This window comes from Python bivittatus, unplaced genomic scaffold (assembly GCF_059951505.1).
Source record: "Python bivittatus isolate LINGU-HERP-01145 unplaced genomic scaffold, Pbiv_v1 ctg000580_np1212, whole genome shotgun sequence".
Lineage (NCBI taxonomy): Eukaryota > Metazoa > Chordata > Lepidosauria > Squamata > Pythonidae > Python > Python bivittatus.
The window spans coordinates 7670858-7692522 of record NW_028277087.1 but is presented as its reverse complement, the minus strand read 5'-3'; the positions used below and the strand labels follow the sequence as shown (position 1 = coordinate 7692522).

Genomic DNA, 21665 nt, shown 5'->3' with positions numbered 1-21665 from the left:
CAACTACCAGAGTTGTTTTCCAGCTGCCCCTTTGGCTCTTCTTTGTGCATGGCCAAACCTTTTTCTGAGGTGTATCCCTAATCATCAGGACTAGTAACTTTCAGATTAAACTAAGGTTTTGAGACAATAGAATTCCACATGCCTCTGTGGCTGTTTTTCTATGACCTCTAGAATCCATGGGGCTTGCCCTTGTCAGGAAAAGCACTATATGTATAAAAGCAGTCCATAAGACTGATAATGCATCAACATGAAAATCTTGCTTCCTGAATCAGACTTTCCAATTAGTTGGTGGCCTCTCTTGCACTCAGTATTTCTGCTCTTTCTCCTCCAACTTTTCCTCTTCTATTTTGGGGCAGGAAGCCCCTTACTCTTCTCTCTCTGTCTTCCCACACTATTCTCTTACTCCAAAGATCCAGCCTTTTGCTGCAAGACCTTTTTCGCTCCCTCGATGTGAATCCCCTTCCTTGATACGTTTTCACATTTCTCCAGCGAAATGGTTTACACCCCAGTGGAGACAGCCAAATAGGGGAGATGCAGAAAATGTTAGATGCAAACAGATTTTCTTTTTTTTTTAAGGGGGAGGCGGTGAGTTTGCGAGGTGGGGCAGCCCTTCCTGTTCTTGCTCTTCAGATGAGTAGCTTTTAAAGGCAGGAAGGAATCTTGTTTGTAGAACCTGGAGGTAGCTCCACTTTCTCCTCCTTCTGCAGCTCCTCCTCCTCCTTTTTGCTGACAGAGGCATAAAGTCTGAGTTGGAGAGGATGGGTGGGTCTGTGGGGGTGGGTGGGGGGGGAATAGGGGTGTGATTGAATAACACTCACCCAGGGGAGATACACTCTGATTTAGTGTTTCCTGTTTGGGTAAGATTCTGTCCTTGCCCCTTTTCAGAATTGGATCAGGCTAAAGAAACACTCGCTTTCTGCACCAGCTTTACATCTAATGTTTTGGGGTTCATTCTGTGGCCCCCATTTCTTGGTTTCACTCCAGAGGGAATAAGGTGAACGTGGCATGAATTTGCTGGGATTCACTCTTTTCTGTTGTCACTCTTTCTCTCTACTGTTTTATAGCAATATAAAACCCATGTTTTATTTGGCACGCCTGTATCTTCTTCTCATCTCAGGCTGATCCAATGGAGGTTTCATTCATAGATCGGGAGTGTGTGTGTGGGGGGGAGAACATAAGATTTTTCACACTAGTCCTTCTCTGCACGCCCATAAATTAGATGCTCAAGAAGCTTGAGCGCTTGGAAATCCCATCAGGAATTAGAAAAATTATTTAATTGAGAGAGCGCACAGACAAGAATCAAGATTTATTTCTTTCTGTTGTATTTTATTATTTTACCTTTAAAAAATCTGTTGTCTGCTTCTTTTTTCATATTTTTCATACCCAACTTTTAAAAAAAAAAACATAGTGTGGTACACTGGCCAATCATCATTTTTATGCATGTGTTTGTTCTCTCTCTCTCTTTCTTTCTTTTTTCGTTTTCCTTCTCTTTTTTATTGTTATTTAAAGTCATCCCCCTTCCGCTTCTCCCCCCTGCCCGCTCCTCCCTTGCTTTGCAAATAAAGCCTTCATAGAAATAAGGTGGTGGCAGAAAACTCTGTTTGGGTGGATTGGTGCTAGAGATTGGAAATGAAAGGCTTCAGTCTTTGAATGTTTATGAGGAAAGGTGGTGGTGGTGGTGGTGGGGAGAATGTTTAATGCAACCCACAAACTTTACTATCTCAGACTACCCCCTAGTTTTAGCCACCTTCCCCACAGATGGTTGTTAAAGAGGCTGGTGCAGAAGTGAGGAACTTGCTCCCCCCTCCTCCCCGTTTTCCAATATGAGAAGTTGGAAATGCCTTGAATTTTAAGCTGCATTTTCCCCCTTCCCTGCCCCCACCTTTCTTTCTTTCTTTTTCTTTTTCTTTTTTTTTGTCTCTCCTCCCCTCCTCCCAGCCCAGCACCACACAGCTGCCTGGAGAACTGGCCAGGTGCCAGGCACTGGCAGATGGCGCACGGCTATTATTCCTCCTCCTTCGCTCGAGTCCCAGTCCCAGCTCCTGCTATTTAATCAAATTATAGGAAAAGGCAATTTACTGGATTTCTTATTCTTTGCAGCGAGTTTCATTCCCCCGCACTGCCTCCCCAAGTCTCTCCAGTGCTCTTCTTCTCCCCCCATCTCCCCTGCTTTGTTTCCCACCCCCTTCTTGCTTTAGTATACATCTTGCTCTCCCCCTACTCCCTCCACAGACAAACACACACACACATGCACACTGCAGAAGGTAAAGATTCGGAATTGTCAGTGAAGTTGGTTTCTTTGATCCAATCCTTCCACCTTGACAGCATGTTGGAAGATCCAGCCTAAGGAGGTAATTCAAGGGACTTTAAGATGTACAGGCAAGCATATGGGGAGAAAAATCCTTGAAAAATATGTGGCCCAAACACACCACCCCTGTGATATGCAAATGAAGCAGAAATCCACGTCATTTTTTTTTTTTAATGCCTGAGAATCTTTCGAGAGGCCTAATTTTGCAAGTAGTGCTCATTCTGAAACTCCCCGACCAGTATCAAGAGAGGGCACAAGTGATGCTCTTTTTTTCATTCCTTTGATTAGTCATATTTATGCTCAGGGCAGATCCCTTGCTGCCAATGCCCCAGTTAAGTCTTAAAATGGCATAATGTGACATTACTGCCTTATATCAGGGGATGGATTGGACATCAGCTTCCATCATCCTTCTCCACCATGCTGGTTGAGGATGTTGTGGAATCAGGCCAGCATATCTGAAGAGTGCTAGATATTGAGAGACCAGTAACCTCTTGAGTGTGCCCAACTAAGACATCCTTCCTCAGTGAGATGCCCTCCAGATATGTTTGCAACTCCTATAATTCCCATGGTGGCTGGGGAATTCTGGGAGTTGCGGTCCCCACAGAAGAAGGGTGGTAAGCTTGGTTTTCTAACCAAGTTCCATTCAGAGACTTTCAGTTACTGGTGGATTAGAAATATAAAAACAGTAATAAAAATGTGTGGCCACTGGATAGGGATGAGTGGAAGTGTCTTTCAACATAGCTGGGGGGAACTCTAGGCTTTGAAGCAGAGAGAGATCTTTCTCACTGCACTAGAAATGCACAGATTGATGTAAAAGCTCTTGTATCCAAAGCAGATGACCCTTTTGCAATTCGTATTCTGGCCAAAAGTCCAGGTTTTGCTGTACCTAGAAGCAATTCTGCAAGAAATTCACCAATTCCTGCTGTCTAGTTGAGTTGCCTGCTGCTTGCCCCACCCCCACCCCCCATCTCTTGATGCTGAGTGTTTTTGACTCTGCCTCTGAGCAAACCAAAGCCTTGCCTCTTACTTGCCATTTTCAGCACAGGCTTACTCTGTTCTGAAAAGACAAGTTACGGTATTTATTTAACTGATGCGATTTGAATCTTGCTTAACTACTTGGGCATTTCATCAGGGCAAGGATGTCTCTCCTGAATTTTCAAGGTTTTTTAGCTACCATCTTCAGTTCTTCAGGGAAAGAAGGAAAAGATGCTAGCATCAAGCAGGTAGGCTGCAATGATGGCTGCCAGCTCCACATGACAGAATCTGCTGGGGATCTTCAGGGGTCTAAATTTTTTAAAAACTACAAACACACGCACACAGATCCATCACAAAAAGGTTGCCTATTTGCAGAATCAGACCAAACGCCAATCTAGTCTCTGATCCTGCTTCCAGCAACCCCTCTGCCAGTCTTTGGAGCAAAGACTACAATTGCCAGCTCTGACCTGGTCCTCTTACATTAGAGCCAAGTTTGTGTGTAACCCCTGTTTTTCTTTTTCTGCATCTGCTGGAGTCTGCTCCAACCAGAACTGCCAAAAATTGACATCACGAGTTCCTGCCATTTTGAATTGTTAGACACAAAAGCCTAAAATAGATTTAACCCAGCTAAACAAAGACTCATGCATGCACATGCGCGCACGCGCACACACACATACACACACACACCCAGAAAACCCAGAGGGGGAAAAACAACAGAAAGTTTTGACCTGCCTACCTTGCATCATTGGTCCTGCCCACTCAGCCCTTGCCTTCCCAAAAAATGTAGATTGGCCCCTAGCCATCAAAAGTCGCCTACTCTGTCTTACATGTTCGTAGCCAGTTGCACGTTGTATAGAACAAGCCATTTTTCTTGTCCATGTCTCCCCTGAAAAGAAGGGAAATCCCACATTGTACACCAGGAAAGCTACACGTTGCAATCTGAATACATTGCCCCCGTATGTTTGCAAGTGAAACATGAATTTAAAAATGTTTTCAGCTTTTTACTTTTCAGAGGTTAAAAACTATAATTGTAGTCCAACAGATAAAATCTCTCCCAAACACATAGATGCAGCAGCACCCAAAACAGAACAGGGGAGACACCCTGTTACAGAGATGTGCCACTCCTTTAAACCAGCCAGAACCAAGAGATTAAAAAAAAAAAAATCATCTTGCAAAATGTTGATGTAGGGGGGAGATAATGTTTGTTTTGACCTGATACCTGATGTCCAAGGAGGGTGTTGTGAGTTTTTTCCCCTTTGGCAGGAAGACACAGAGATGTAGTTTCCCAGCAACTGGGAATTTGCAAGCCTCTCTCTATCCTTGAGGACTAGAAAGTTGAGTTATGAAACAGGAACCAGTGTTTCCCACTGTAAAGGTTTGTGTCCTCAGCTCTGTCTTTAGGCATGTGTGCACTTTGGTACTCAACAGCTGGACTGGAAGCTATTAATGGGGCCGATACTAACTGTCCCAAGGGTAATTACCTTGACATGGTGGGAGGGCTGAGTAGTTCCAGTGAACCTCAGAGCAGCATTGATGGGAACCCCTGATAGAATCACTCTTGCCAGTAGGATCAAAAAGGAAGGACGAAGACTAAGAGAGCATTACTCAAACCTGGTTGGGTGAGAGCAACGACATTGCACTCTCAGAGATCTAATCACCTTGGTTTTGGGCCTTGCATCAGCTACAATGGAAGAGTGGCAATGATCCTTAGAAGAACTTTGGTGACTAAGGGCCCTGCTTCAGAGGTGGTGGGCTGTGACTGCCTATATGTGACCTTGGGCTAGAAAGACATGCTAGAGATTCTGCTTATAGAACATCCACCTTTCCTCAATTCCTGGGCCTCATTTCAGGACTGATTTTGTAGTCTCCCTCGCTTATAGTGTTGGGGGACTTTAGTTCCCATGCCTTTGGGTAGGATCCTGAGAAAACTCGGGAATTCATAGTTTCCATGGCAGCCATGAACTTGTCCCAGGTAATCTTTGGTCATACTTTAGATCTTGTCTTTTCCTTGGAGCAATTGATATATGATCTGAAGATGGAGGACATTTCAGTGAGTCTTTTGCTGTGGTTGGATCCCTTCTTGGCTCACCTGAGATTAGTCACTGTCTCCAACCCCTGCAGGATAGAAGGGCCCATTAAAAGTAGGCTTGCCCCAGGAGGCTTATGGATCTGAGTAGATCCCAACAGGTACAAGGGGAGTTCTCAGCAATTTGGAAGGCAATTCTACCAAACACTGGGTCTAGCTCTGGAATATGGAAGTGACCACAGTGCTTGGCAAGGTGATCCTGAGGAGCTTATGAAGATGCAGTAGCACAGGGACACCTCAAGAGTTGGAGGAAGACCAAAGAGAACTTGTATGAACTCACACTTGAGTCTAGACTCTGGCAATAAAGGTGGTGAAGCACTTGTATTTCTCCACTGTTGTTGGGTTGGTAGACTGCCCCAGTAGCTTGTTGGGAGTAACCTGCCCTGTGTTGTATAGGGAGAGTCAGCAAGATCTGCCAACAGGCCTCTGTGAGGTTTTAGGGCAACATTTTGCCAATAAAATCACTCAATTTTGCCCAAGTATGCACGCCACATGGGTTGCATTGGTGGAGATGACTGAGTTCTCATGGGAAGAGCTCTCCTCCTAAAAGCTGATATATTGCTTCCTTTGGGCTTTACTGAATAATCCACAATTGGCTGGGTTCACGCAGCACCCTAAGCAAAGCAGAACAAACCATATTATGGTATAGTACATTGAGTAAACCCAGAATCAACTGCATGGTTTTCATTGCTTAATCAACAGGCAGTGTTTTACTATGAGGGACTTCAGATGAATGGTCCATGTGTTTGGGGGAGAATATTTAGGTTATTCTATTTTCAGTGGGTCAACTGATAACAGGGGATGGAGAGCAAATACAGAGTTCTATGTCTACCAAGTTATTTGTCAGCTAAAACCAACTGGGAGCCCTTCAGGTTTGTTGAGACTCCATTACATTCGGCCAACATGGCTGATGGTCAGAGATAATGGGAGGTAGAGGTCTAAAATACCTGCAGGAACCTTGATCTGATAGGCTGGATCAAGCAGCTGGCTATAAATCTGCTAATTAGTCCTAGCATGCTTCCACTTTTAATATGTTTTCATATGTAAAGAAGATCTCTAACACTTTTAAATGTTATACTGATTTTGGGCACGGAGGGATCTCATTGTTCATTTTTCTTGGAATGGAAAAATGGAATATAAAGGCTTAAATAAAGAAATCAGAGAAACCAGAAGGAAGCAGGCCTTCTTAAAAAAACCCCAAAAAGAAACAAACTACTGGAAACATAACATAACTTGGAAAAAGTTAATTCTCCCTTCTCTTCCTGTTTTCCCCCCAGGTGTATCCACCCAACTCAGGTGATGAATACAGCAGGGAATCAGCCAGCTACGCACCTTCCAAGCCCCCCAGCACTGTATACCCTGGAGCCTTCTACATGCCAGGTAGGTAACCTACAGCAAAAGAACTCAACTATTGCAGCCATCCACAACCTGCATTTCCTCCAGAGGAGTTGACCAATTCTCGATAGTGGCCATGCTGGCTGGGGAATTTTGGGACTTGGAATTGGTAGCTCTGGAGAGTGCTAGGTTGGAGAAAGCTGCGCTTTTGAGAAAGCGGGGGTGGGAAGAGATTTTTTGTAATTTATGCCAGGAGCTAGCAACCTTGTCAGGCAGCAGTCATCATTATGCAACATCTCACAGTATTATAGGTACTTAGAAATAAAAATAAATAATTAAAATGATTGCTGGGAAATTCTGAGAGTTGCAGTCCAGCATGACTGGAGGGTTCCATATTGGGGAAGTCTATCCTAAGGGCCTCTGATGGGAAGGAAGATGTTGGACTGAAGGTTCAGCTGAATGATCCTTACCTGAACCCACTTCAGCTCTTCTTTTGGCTTCCTAGCTACCTGAAGGCTTTGAAAATCTTCTCTTGGGCTTTGAGATCTCAGGTGCCTGCATGTCCAAATGTAGATTTATGGATTCCAGCTATGAAACCTTCTCTTACTTGCAAGGGTATTAAGTGAAATGGGAAGTCAACTCCCTTCCTTCCACCCCAAAATCACCAGTGTTTTTGATTCTTATCTTCCTGCCTTGTAGATGGGCTTCACAACTCGGCAGATCTATGGAGTTCCTCCAGCAGCATGAGCCAGTCCAATTATGGGGCCATCTTGGGCGCTTCTTCCTCCCCGCTTCCCCAGTCCAGCAACTTCAGCAGTCTTCACCAGCATGAGCGCATGGTAATAGAGACTGGGTCTCTGGTGTGTTATGAGTACATGTAAAGATTGGTAGATTCTATATGTGCACATGCAACTACCCAAAATTAAGAATGTGTGATATATTTTTTTTTACAAAAATGAATAGAACTTTATGCTTTCATGTTCTTTATTTACTTTCTTATGTCTGGAATCACAACAGTTTACAATGTAAAACAAATATACAATTAAAATTGTCCATCAAGGGTAGCAAAAAACAATAAAATCAGTACATAACAGCTAAGTTGCCAATGCAGTTAATCACAGTGGCATAACATCAGATCTTTAAATGCCTTGCAAAAGAATCCTTTTGGAACAACAGCAGGGTCTACTGTTCTCAATTTATCCTCAGCTGGAATGAGCATACAAGATAGCTTCGTTCTGCCTTTAGCGACAGTCCTGAAGATACTTGGGAGCAAAGCCATCTAGGGTTTGAAATGTAAACTTTGAATTGTACCTGGAAACTTATTGGAAGCCAAGGCTGGGCCTACAGTATAGGTCAGTGTTTCTCAACCTTGGCAGCTTTAAGATGTGTGGACTTCAACTCCCAAAATTCCCCAGCCAACATGCCTGGCTGGGGAATTCTGGGAGTTGAAGTCCACACATCTTAAAGCTGCCAAGGTTGAGAAACACTGGTATAGGTGTTAGATATCTGTAGTGGATTTTACCTATTGCACACGGGCTGCTGCATTCTGCACAAATTGCAGTTTTTAAATAGTCTTCAAAGGCAGCCCCATGTACAGCACATTGCAATAGTCCAGTTTGGTTTAGGTTATATCTGGCACACTAACCACAGCTGGTGAAGCCCTCTCCCCCCACCTCCATCTGCAAATCCAGCAGTAGCTATGAGTTTGGGGTTTTATTTACGTGTGTGTGTGTGTGTGTAGTTATTGAAAGCTTTAACAACAATAAGAACTAATACAAATTAAAATAGAATGAAAGAGAAAGGAAGAAATAAAAGAAAAAGCTAAAAGTGCAAAAAGAAAGACAAAAAGAAAAACCTTTCCTCCGTTGTAGGTATTGTCAGATCTTTCCATCTTTGTGCATACAATAATCTCGCTACACTTACCATATATAAAAACAAGTGTTCCATGGCTCTTTTCTAGCTGTTTGTCCATCAGTCCCAGGAGGAACGGTTCTGGTTTCAATTGACTATTAATCTTTAAAATCCTCTGAATTGTTGTATGTATTTGAGCCCAAAATTTTCTAGCTTTTTTACACACCCACCCAGCATGATAAAATTACCCTTCTTGTTGTTCACATTTCCAACCTAAATTTGAAGTACGTACCTTTATATTTTCTAGATAATTTTTCTGGTGGCGTATACCATTGGTACATCATTTTATAAAAATTCCCTTTTAGATTATAACATAATGTAAATTGTTAAGTTCCATTTGTATATTATAACCAAAGTCTTTAGGTATCATATATTCTTTGACCTGTTCTTCTTCTGTTTCAAATTTCAGTAAAAGGTTATGCATTTTAGCAATTACATGTTATCATTTTTACACAATTCCATTTCAAATTCTGTCTTACATTGTTCAATACCATGAATTCTTTTATCTACTTTAAATTTTTTTGATAACTGTAAGTAAGAAAATCATTGACAGTTATGTCCCTCTGTCATCAGGTGATCTCTTGATTTTATTTTATATTCCCCTTGATAAAATTCTAGTATCTCACGATATATTAACCATTTATCTTTGCATATTATTTTTCGTCTGTAAGATGCTTCTTGTGCTGAGAGCTATAAAGGTGTTTTCAGGCACAGCCTGGTTTGTATCTATTCCATATACTTAATATGGCGCATCTAACATAATTATTTTTGAAATTTACATTAAACTTGACTTTATCATACCACAAGTATTCATGCCATCCATATCTCAGATAATGTTCTTCTAACTCTAAAAGTCTTTTATTTCTCATCATACCCATTCTTTCATCCAAATAAAACGACAAGCTGCAACATACAATTTCAGATTAGGTAAACCCAGTCCTCCTCTTTCCTTTGCATCTTGTTAACACCTTATATTTAACTCCTGTTTTTTTCCCTTGCCATACAAACTTAGTTATATCTTTTTGCCATTGTTTAAATGGTATATCAGTTGTCAAAACAGGTATTGCCTGAAACAGAAACATCATTCTAGGCAAAACATTCATCTTTATCACAGAAATTCTCCCCAACAGTAACAATTGTAGTTTCTCCCATCTTAGCATGTCCTTTTTAATTTCATTCCATATTTTAACATAATTGTTATAAAATAACATATAATTCATATTTGTCATAGTGATACCCAAATATTTTACTTTTTTCTCAGTCTTGTCAAACTGGTTGTTTTCTCCACCAGTTCTGTTTGATCATCTATTTTCATATTTTTGGTTAACATCTTCATCTTCTGGTTATTAATCTTAAAACCTATTATAGTAACTGTGAGTTCTGGAGGACTCCCAATGTGTAGGGAGTGGCCACTTTAAACAGGGTTTTGGAAGACAACCTGCTGATGCAATAAAGATAGAGAATTACTGACGCTTCACCTCCCTTAAGGCTAAAACATGAGCTCATACCCATGCTTGGTCAAGTTCATTTCAGTTTCCATCTTCCTCCACCAACACTCCAGGTGTTGCTTCCCAGTAAGTTCCTGTGAACTTCTAAGTAGCCCCCACTAAGCCAAGGAGCACTTTGGATTGACAAAAAAAAAGAGGCCCTCAAACAATCACACCAAAAGCACTGGCCATCTCCTGGTTCCCCAGTTTAACCAGGCATTCAACAGAACTGCCTGTCTGGTCACTGGGAAAATCCCCAAGCATTCACTGGAATCCATTAGGCTCCATAAGGCACCTGAGTGGACCATCTAATCAGTCCTCCCATCCAGTTGAGGTCCCAGGTGGTGATCAAGCTCATCTCAACCAGGAACAGACTCAGAGGAATGTCCTCCACCTTTAGATCAACATCAACTGCTCCGAGGCAAAGGGAAGGTCTAGCATGTGCCTACCTGTTTGTATCAGGTCAGAGGTACCTGGGACAAGCACATGGTTGCCATGAAGGCTATGAACTTCTGAAACTGCCCAGATCCTGCCCAGAGGACATGGAGGTTGACTATATGCCAGAGCAAGTGAATGAACACAAAATTGTTTACTCATGTAATGTGGTTGATTGTTTGGAGTTCACTGGGGCTAAGGAATAGTTAAAATACCCTGCACCCTGGAAAAGTTCTGAAATGCCCAGAGATTGAAGCAGAGAGAAACCATTCTGTTAAAGGTTTACACCCACTGGTGAGGGGCAAACTACCACCGCCCTCGTGTGCACATACAGTTCCCACTTCCAGCAAATTACCTTCTTAGTTACCAAGTTCTCCACTGATAATGAAAAGAATAAGTGTTATGAGTAGAACAAATGTGATTTTAACAAATGAATAATAAACAAATGGGAGAAACAAATGTGTAACAAAAACAAAGGAAATAACAGTTTGGAGAAGATGTTCTTTCCCATTTTAGAGAGAAAAAGAGAAGGAAATGGTGCCTGGACAGGATTAGAGTTGCTCAGTCTTTGTATAAGACAAATCAGTTCTGTACAAACTGGAAGGGTATTGTAATGAGCAGAAGGAATAACCTTGAGGAGCCAAGATAATAGTCAGATAAAAGAAAATAAATGTAACCTGAGTGAACATCTCAGACAAGACGCTCCCTAGTTCTCATGAAGATGGAGGGAGGGAGGGGGAAGTGCATTCAGACTTGCAAGATTCTGTAACTATAACCTTATAATAAAAGTAGTATTAGCACGTGTATCTTTGGTTTCCAAGTTTGTTCTACTTTGGAGGGCTGACAGGCATTTTGCCCCATCCTCCTCCTCTTTCTAGTTCCTCTTTTAAGAGCTGGTTTAGAAGTTCACAGGAAATGGGAACCAAGTTGATCCTAGGTACCAATAGTCTACAGCAGTGTTTCTCAGCCTTGGTGACTTTCAGATGAGTAGACTTCACCTCCCAGAATTTCCCAGCCAGCATGGCTGGCTGGGGAATTCTGGGAGTTGAAGTCCATCCATCTGAAAGTCGCCAAGGCTGAGAAACACTGGTCTACAATAGGAGGACGTGTGAGGATGTGCTTCAGTGCACTTTTCTCCCTTTTCCCCAAAAAAACTATCAACAAGTGGATCATACCATTTCACTCTAATATGGTAGATTGGCATTTGTGCCAGGGATGTATTTGGTGTCCAGGCTTCAGGAGGTGGCTGTCAGGGTGGAATGTTCTGGCAAGAAAACTAGTATGTCAAGAAGATGTTTTTTCCCCATGATGGGCCATGATCTACTTCTCTGCCTTCATAAGAAGGAGATCATACCAGTTTCCTGAGGTTCACATTGGGAGTAGAAAGAATAAGTCATGACATTTTGTCTCCTACAATTCTAAAGTGAGTCTGAAAAGATGAATGTGAATGGAAGATCCTCACCGTGTACACCCTTCTCCCTTTGTAAATGGCTGTCTTCTTTCCCTACCACCCCTTCTAGAATTACCAGATGCATTCGGGTGAAGTCAATGGTGGGCTCCCCTCCGTCCCTGGATTTTCTTCAGCCTCCACTCAGTATGGAGTGTCCAGCCACACACCCCCGATTGGTGGGACAGAAAATGTTATGGGTAAGTATTTTGTCTTTTTCTCCAAAGCATTTAAGTGTTTTTTTGGGTTTTTTTTCATTTTAAGGGTAGAGGTGCCACAGGAACTTGCAAAGTTTGGGAATCCAAATTGGAGATTTCTACAAAGAATAGATATATTCATGAGCAGATAGCTAGCAAAAAAACCTCTCCCCACTCCTCTGATTTAAGCCAAGGATAGTTAATAAAATATTATGTTTCATGGCAGACAGGGTGGGAGGGGCCAAAATAGCAGCCACAACCATGCGACGGAAGCCAACACCACCTGTGGACACATATTTGGTCACAAACCGGCTTGTGATTGAAAACAGTAGTTCCAATAGGATTAAAAGAAGTATGTTTTTTAGTGATCTTTATGCAAACCACAACAGGGACACCTATTTTCCCCATTAATTAAGTCAGTGAATGCAACAAAGTGTGTGTGAAAATTTCACCTTCTCCCACTTACACCAGCCATATTCCCTTCTTCTAGATGGGGTACAAAGGTGATGTGTAGTTCCCGAAGAAAACAATTTTGCCCACTTCTCTTGTAGAAGCTGAGGCTTTTGATAGTCCTGCTGACCTTCCTGCTGCCTCCAAGATCACAGGAGGTGCACTTCCAAAGGATCAACAGCAGGAGAAGACTGTTATGTCAGCTTGTGGTTAACCCGCTAGGGCACCTTATTGGCCTCTAGAGGGACATTTTGGCTGCTCTAACAGAGCCTTCCTTCTATTCTTCACCCCCTCCAACTTGTGGTTTCCACAGAGATGAGGCAGACCTGGGCACATTCTTAAGTGAGACTGTTGAAGTCCATGGGAGTTTCAAGCCCTTGGGTGGATTTAAGACTCAGAAGCTTGCTGTGGGGCGCCAACTATGGTTGGAGGAAGAAGGATGGGGCCGGAGTAACTCTGGATGCGTCTGCCTCCTAAACTTACTCCCATGTAACCTGCTTTGGGTGCACCACCACCCTTCTAAGCAGCTTCCTCCCCTTCTCGTGTCTTCCTGGCACATGAAGGTTAATCCCTGGGAGTGGCTTGGGGCCAGGGGAGCCAAGCAGGCGGAAATAGATCTATTTAGCTTTAAGCCCCTGTCTGGGGAACGTACTCAGTAATGCCTCCCCTCTTTGGCAGCCAGACATAGAATCTTCATCCCTATTACATGCAGACTTGGAGACTTTTGTAATCCTCCTGCCCTCCCCCCACACACTGCTGCTTGGGGAGGGGAGGAAAGTCTAAATCTCACCCAGATTCATCCACAAGATAACTCAAAATAATTTTTACACAGGGCATGGAAGTTGGTTTACTTTAAGGGAGTGCACATTTTTAATTTAAATCAACTGCAGTCATCGAGGCACGTCAAATCACAGAGGCAACTGGGTAGCACAAATACAGAGATCCCTGGGAGTTGCTGTTACTAACCAAGGATTACAAAGGGGGGATAATGTGGATCAGGGGAGAGGAGCTGGGGATAGTGGTAGTAAGGTGGTTTCAGATCAAGGTGGGAAAATGCTGGGGGCTCAGGTTGAATCGAGCACTCCAGTCGCCTCGCTGTCTCATGAACCTTCTTCTTAGTGTGAATTTCCCAGCAATCAAGAAGTTAAATAAAGAACTGCAATCCCTTTGCAGCAGTCTCAAACTCCTTCTGTAAATTTCAGAAAAGCGGCTGGTGGCGGAGAGTCAATGAGAGGGTTTGTCGCTTATCAGCTTTACTGGAAAAGTGATGTGGCACTAGGTGCCAAGTCACCAAGCATCATCAACATCTCCTCACACATCCTGTCCACCCTGGTCATAGAATCTGAGTGGCAAAGGGCCACTTAGAGCATCCAGTCCAGCTTCCTGTGCAGGAGGGAAGTTTTAGTTAAAGAATGAGAAAGAGCACATCTCTCTCGTGTTTTGCATGAGGCATTTGCATCCATCCCATCCCAGTACACAAGATAATAACTAAGTTAGGAGGGCATATAACTAACAGAAATGCCTGTAGATTTTTTGGATGATAAGCAGGCACTACCTGTGCATCTTTGCCATCCTTAGGACTAGCAGTTTGGTCATTCTTGAGTGCAACTGAAGTTCTTGTGAAGCTGAATCCTTGTGGCCAATGTTGCATGAGAATACTCCTAGCTTTCTGCCACTTGAGGGGGATGAAGGGACAGCCTGTATTTGGGGCATGGAGTTGATTGCAAATGCTTCCTTATTCAACGTTTTAGGGAAATAGGTAGTCCTCGCTTACCATTTGCTTAGCGACCGTTCAAAGTTACGACAGTGCTGAAAAAAATAACTTTATGGCCCATTTACGACCATTTACAACCTTCACAGAGTCCCTCAGTCATGTGATCACCATTATAATCAGTATGTGTTGTCCTGCGCCTGACCTGTGTTTTTTTTCCCCCTTTGCAAAGCAGATTGATTGGAGAGAAAGGAATTGCAAGAAAGTAAGCTGTTTGCTCTTCTACACATCGAGAGCAGTGCGATCGCGCTGGCAGCCCAGGGTCGGGAGCCATGGGCATGCTGCACTAACAGCTTACAGTGCTCTCTTGAAATCTCATCTCCAATCTCTGCTCTGCGGGGGGTGGGGGGAGCAAGCAATTTCTGTAGGCCAGTGTTGTCCAAACTTGGCCACTTTAAGATGAGTGGACTTCAACTCCCAGAATTCCCCAGCCAGCCATGCTGGCTGGGGAATTCTGGAAGTTGAAGTCCACTCATCTTAAAGTGGCCAAGTTTGGACAACACTGCTGTAGGCAATCTCTCCTTTGCCTGACTTGCAGTCACTCATGCCTTAGTCACCTCTTGTTTGGACTTCTGTAAGGCACCCTACATAGGACTGATCTTGAAGAACACTTAGAAGGTTCAACTGTTCAGAATGTAGAGGCTTATGTTGTGATGGAACCTCTATGTTTTCCCATGTAACATTCTACTGAGAGAGTTGCACTGGTCATCAGTTTCCTTCCGGGTGCAGTTGAAGGTGCTGGTTGTCATCTTTAAGGTCCTGCTTGGCTTAGGGCCTGGGTACCTATGGGACCACCTTCTCCTAGTGGCTTCAGCTTGCCCAGTAAGATCAGGTTTCCCCAGGTCTCTTAAGGAATGTCATCTTCAGGGACAAGTTTTTCATTCGCTGCCTCGAGATTAGGTTCTCCTCCATCCTACTGGGTTTTCTGAAAGCCATTACAATCTAGTTTTTCTAGAGACAGATGGGGAGGGGGACTCTCCTGCTATGGATTTAATGTTGTAGCTGTTCCTTGCTTTGTTCTGTTTGGTTCTATTTTAATGTGTATTTTTTCCTGCTATAAGCCATTTTGATCCTGGTTGGCTTGAGTGCATATAAACTATAGTTAAATAAATAAATAAAATGTGAATTCTCTCGGTTTGGACAAAATATTTCCATGTTCTAACACTATGTCCCAAGTTTTGGATAAAATGGGACATTTGAGTGTACCTTCTTATATAAAAATGGGAACCTGGAACGAGTTTTGGTCCTTAGTTTTATTTCCTGTAGTCATAATGTTTGGGAGGTGGTACTCAATGCTATATAACACCCAACCAATAAAAAATTAGAATACAGTAATATTTAATTTTTTAAAAGTTAAAATTCCCAGCAAGAGCAACAATTAAGCCAAAATGTACTTTTTGCATCCTACCTTAACAATGTGTTGTGTTCCTTTATAAATTAAAAATTATTTATTTAGTAAGTTTTTCTGTAAGTTGGGTGATAGGTAACACTGAGCATGGACTATCATGCCATCTACTTTGGTGTATCTTCAACAAAGAATGGACGATCAAGGGGCTTCTTTAAAGTTATGCATGCAGAATACTCAAAATGCTTTTGGTACCAACAAAACAAATTAATTCAAGAAGTTTTTACAGAAACTTTCCAGCTGGGTTTTTCCAAACTCAGAATTTCTCTTTGTTGTTTCATTCATAGTCCTAAAATTTCTGGATTTGATGTTCCATTTGTTGGTTCTTCCTTCATGATCTCATATTCTCTTTCTACAGGTAACCGAGGAACCACTGCTGGCAGTTCAGGGGATGCACTTGGAAAAGCATTAGCTTCAGTAAGTCTCACTATAATTTCTCATCCTAAAAAAACATTGATTTTAGCTGCAGGTTCTTTGTACAACCTTTATGGAAGACTTCCACAACTAGCACACCCTAGATTTGTTGGAACTACAGCTACTAGAATTGTTTGTTTGCTATGCACTTTCATCTAAGGAGCTCAAGGCAATTTTTAATGGGTCCTCCCTCTTTTCACCTTCATAACAACAACGCTGTGAGATAGGGAGGACTGAGAGAGAGTGACTGGCCTAAGTTCATTAAGTGTTTTCAAGTCCTGAACCTGGGCCTTTCCATTCCCAGTCTAGTGTGTGACTCACAACACCTCACTGGCCTTTCAGTGTTGGGAATTCTGAAAGTCACAGTACAACCAATCTGGAAGGTACCTATTTAAGGAAGCCTTCTTTACAATGAAGTCTCACTGTAAGGTGGATGTCACAAGCGTGTACAGGTAGTCCTCGCTTAACGACCACAATAGGGACCAGAAAACTGGTTGTTAAGTAGGGCAGTCATTGAGTCACCACATGACCGGACCCATTTTATGACAGTTGTTAAGCGAATCACCATGGTCATTAAGCAAATCATGTGGTTGTTAAGCAAATCCAGCTTCCCCAGTGGACCTCTTTGCTGGAATTCACTTAACAAACACATGATTCTCTTAACAACCACAGTGATTTGCTTAATGACCATTGTAAAAAGTCACAAATCATGATCACATGAATGGGGGGATGCAGTGGTTTGCAACAGTCATAAGTGCGAGTACAGGTCGTAAAGCACTTTTTCCAGGGCTGTTATATCTTCGAACCATCATTAAATGAATGGTTGTTGAGTAAGGACTACCTGTATCCTGTTATCTTCCCATTCCAAAAAAAAAATGACAGAGGCTCAGAAACATGAGAAATTGTTGCCTTGAACTTTACTCTGCTTTTACCCAGGTGCTTCATCATGCCTCAAGGTCTTCAGGGGCAGCAGCAGGAATCATGAGCACCTATTGTGAATTGGGGTGATTTTAGAGTGTTTTGGCCTTGAAAGGGAACTGGCCCGAGTATTCTGGGAGTGGCGAGGTTAGATCATTTCCAGAATTCTCCGAATGATCTATTTTGGAATCAGACTGTCTCGTGAGAGAACATTGTGCCAATTTATAATAAATAAAAATGACTTCTGTTAAAATGTCTAGGAAGGATTTAACCTCCAACATCCATTTGGGATATGGATGCATGTCTAGATATTTCTCGGCTTGTCTTCCACCATCAATCAAAAAAAGAGGACTTGGTTTTTCAGGAGTGTTTAGGTGCTATATTTTCCCCTCCATTCCCTTCTCCCAAGCTCTTTTTTTTTTGTCCTTCCCCCTAGATCTACTCTCCAGATCATTCTAGCAATAATTTCTCTTCGAACCCATCCACTCCGGTGGGGTCCCCTCAGGGAATAACAGGTAAGCTGTAAAACTCTGTCTGTGGAAGAGCAGTGCAAATCAAGCGCATGCGATGGTGTGCAGAGATCTCAGAGGAGGAGCTGGAGTTGTTCAGCAATGAGTCCTTCAGGATAGACGGCCTTTCTGATTCTGAACTCAGTCCAGTGCTAATCGCATGATCAGGGTTGGGGCCAGAAAGAGTCCTCTAACATGCACAAGGTGGGGCTGTCCATGCAGACAGCTGAGGACCTCCATCTGTACCAAATGTCTGGATAGAGCAGAGTGAGGAAAGTGTTGCATTTGTAAGCTCACCCCTCAGGCTATTGAGCAAGATCTAGATCAGTGTTTTCCAATGCTGGTTGGCAACTTTAAGATGTGCGGACTTCAACTCCCAGAATTCCCCAGCCAGCTTCTGGGAGTTGAAGTCCGCACATCTTAAAGTTGCCAAGTTTGAAAAACACTAGTCAAGAGACTCACTTGGTTCCTCTGGGTTACAATCGAGGTAGACTTCTATTGGGGCCAGTCTATGTACACTGTGATAAGCACCCTGAAGACTGCATGCCTCCGAGCACCCCATTTACAGTCTCCCGGTGACAGTCTCCCGAAGATCACACCGCTGCAATCCAGCACCAAAGCAGCTGGATTTCAGCATTACTAATATTGTTGCTGCTGCAAATTTGGAATCAGAGTGGGAGTGGGAAACCTCTGGGAACAGACCATGCCTGCTCCTATCCTAACCCCCATCTGAAAAAATAAAATACTGAATTTGTGCCAATGAAATATAGCCATTTGGGCACCAAGCATGGATATGGTTTGAGGGCCGTTTTTTTGGAAGCTTCAGCATGTTTAAGAACAAGAATAGAAACTATTTATTTATTTATTATTTATTCGGTTTGTATAGCCACCCATCTCAAGCCAGGGACTCTAGGCGGCTGTACAAATTGAATAAATAAATAACTTTTGCTTTGGAGGCCTCCCACCTTTGTCCCCCAGAAATGCAAAAAAAGGATATACATGTTACTCTCAGCTCAAGCATTTTAATATGATTTTCTGTTCCGTTCTGTTCTGTTATATGCTGCTTCAGGAGGATTTACTCTTAAAATAGGGGTGGGCAACAGGGTGTCCCATTCCTGCAAAGGTTGTGAAGTGTTCTGCAAACATATCACACTCTTGTGAGGTTTATTTATTTTTAAGGGGAGAGGATTCCCAGGCCATTATGTGAGACTACACAAGGTCCTCAGGGTTGAGAATGATCTGCCCTAAGAGACAGCATTTGGAATTTTTAATTAAATACAGGTAGTCCCCAGTTTAAGAACGAGTTCCATTCCCTTAAGTCAAATTTGTATGTAAGCTGGAACTGTAGTATTGTATAATACTGTATAAGTAGTATTGTGTAATTAACTCAGACGTTTGTATATTTCACTCGAATCATTGCGTATTTAACTCAAATTTTGCTACAGTAGGCTCTGTTCTTAACTGTGGGTTGTCTGTAACCCGGGCATTCTTAACCTGGGGACTACCTTTAACATGCTGCAGTTAAAGTCCCTCTTTTCCCATTTCCCTCAGAGTGGTAGTGGTCCAAAACTTCAGCCAAACCTCTACCCACCCAAGCTGGTCACCAGTGGATTTCTCTCTTCCCTCTTCCTTAAGATATGGTGAAAAATATGCCCTTTGATTCTTTTGCATATGAATACGACTCAGAAGAGATAGGAGAAAAACACAGATAAGTTCTTGTGGGTATATTGTACTGAGTTGAAAAGTGTTGTGTGGAAATACAGTTTTCTATACCACCAATTTCCCTATTTCCAAAGACTCAAGATGATGTGTAATAACTACAACAGAAGAGTAAAACACAAATGAATTTTCCTCAAAACTACTGGCTAAAGGCAGCCCTTTCCCCATGAAATGTCTGTTAACCTGAGACTGAGGCAGGCTTAACATGAGGTTTATTAAAGCTTTCCTGCTCTATCCCAGTTATAGCTCCAAGGTATATGTGTGAATCAAAAGATCTGAAGTTTATGAATGGTTGGCTCCACCTGGTGTCAGATGGAAGAGCTGCATGTAAACTCATTTGCAAGTCAGGTTCAGACACAACAGTCTTCACTAAGCATTGAAGCTTGGGGCTGCATCCGATGCTCCTGTTTTGCTTTGTGAAGGCTCCACCTTCATCCTTTTCCTTGCCCAATTCTTTTTGTCCAGACTTTTTAATGATGGATTTAAATAAGGCTACAATGCAAAAGAGTGGGTAGATAGTTTGGGACTCACAAAAAAGGCATTGAAACTTGAAATGGGTTGCCAAGGTGTGGTGACTCCTCCTTGCTGCATGTCTGTAACAGGGGAGTGAGCACGTTCCTAGTAGAAGGAAAGGTCTATGACAGTGTTTCTCAATCTCAGCAGCTTTAAGATGTGCGGACTTCAACTCCCAGAATTCTCCACCCAGCGTGCTGGGTGGGGGATTCTGGGAGTTGAAGTCCACACATCTTAAAGTTGCCAAGTTTGAAAAACACTGGCCTATAAGGAGTGATTGATCCTGATGGAACTCCTGAGGGTTACATCTTGCTTTTGATGTGTCCTGAAAGGGTGGAGTTCTAAGTGCTCTCTGAGCTTAGTTGTTTGTTTGCAATGCACTGATGATGTTACCTAGTTGGGCAATGAAATGTCTGCAAAGCAACAACCAAGCTCAGAGAGCACCAGGAGCTCCACAGTTCAACCCTGAGCTACAGATATTCTCTTCTGTTGTCCTGAGAGTACTTCCTGGCAGCTGTGAAGAGAAAGGATATCTCTGCTATCTATCCTATCAAACTTATATGCTAACGGGCAAAATGTCTCCTCTCTGTCTTCTACTCAGGTTCTTCGCAGTGGCCCCGGACAGGTGGACAGGGTGCCTTATCCCCAAGCTACGAAGGCACCCTCCATACCTTGGTAAGTATCCCTCAACCTTATACTTGTCTAGCTTTTTGCAGTAAATAAGTAAATTCCTAGCAGACAGCATTGGACCTGGCAACCTTAGTAGCCAGCACAGTTTTGATTGTCCACCCATTATGCTCTGTTGCCTGATAGTATCTCAAAAGCAGCTTTCTTTTTAGCCTTGGTTCTTTTGCCTCTAAAATGGGCACAGTAATGACCTACCTAATCAGTTCTTTTGTCAGGGAAAGCAGAAAAGAAAGCCTTGTGTCCCATCTTCAAACTTTGCCGGTGTTTTTTTTCTTGCTTGATTTGGTGCCTAAATCTCAAATGTTGGCATGCAGCCCCACCACCTCCACGCAATTGTCGTGGTGGACCCTGTTTCACATTCTTTCCCTCTCTTCCGTCCTTCAAGCAAAACAAAATGGAAGACCACTTGGACGAAGCCATCCATGTGCTGAGGAGCCACGCAGTGGGCCAGAGCAACCACAGGGACATTCACGACTTGTTGGCATCTGCTTCTGCGCACAGCACTTCTGTGGGCAGCCTTAGCCAGTCTTTCTCCCCGGCCTCTGTCTTGCCAATTGCTAGTCGGCATGCAAACTTGGTAAGATAGGAATTGGGGGGTTTCAGATATGCTCTACTATTCAAACCTTTGTGATGTCTCCTTTTGAGGAGCTCTCTAAAGGTCCATTTGCATAACTTGACTATTAATCCACCTGATCCAGACATTTTGGTCCACAGTTCCTAGAATTCATCACCATTGGACATACTGACTGGGGGTTGGTGGGACTTGGTTGGTCCAAAGCATCTGAGAGTAGAGGTTGTCTATTATTAATCTAGCTTAGTATAACTAACTTTAAAAATGCTTCTTGGAGACCATGTAACATTCTGCATTGAAATGTGTGTTCTCCTACCGAACTTATACCCTTTCCCTGTGGGATGGGACTTTGCTATACAGGTAGTCCTTGCATCATGACCACAATAGGGACCAGAAAATTGGTTGTTAAGCAGGGCAGTTGTTAAGCAAATCAGACCCAATTTTATGACCTTTTTGTGGCAGTCATTAAGCGAATCACATGGTTGTTAAGCAAATCCAGCTTCCCCCATTGACTTTGCTTGTTGAAA

At 42.8% G+C, this 21665-nt stretch overlaps 1 protein-coding gene across 21 annotated transcripts in view; it reads left to right on the top strand.

The window, feature by feature from the left end:
- Positions 1 to 21665, top strand: part of TCF3 (transcription factor 3) — a 105172-nt gene that overhangs the window by 67114 nt on the left and 16393 nt on the right. For 20 of the 21 annotated variants that reach the window (XM_088149498.1, XM_088149488.1, XM_088149497.1 and 17 more), the window contains exons 9-15: positions 6647 to 6749; positions 7404 to 7543; positions 12058 to 12184; positions 16166 to 16224; positions 17576 to 17654; positions 20482 to 20555; positions 20953 to 21144. In XM_088149498.1, coding sequence (XP_088005624.1) covers positions 6647 to 6749; positions 7404 to 7543; positions 12058 to 12184; positions 16166 to 16224; positions 17576 to 17654; positions 20482 to 20555; positions 20953 to 21144 — 774 coding nt within the window. The remainder of the gene's footprint in view (positions 1 to 6646; positions 6750 to 7403; positions 7544 to 12057; positions 12185 to 16165; positions 16225 to 17575; positions 17655 to 20481; positions 20556 to 20952; positions 21145 to 21665) is intronic. The other variant, XM_088149493.1, reaches the window with a different exon arrangement.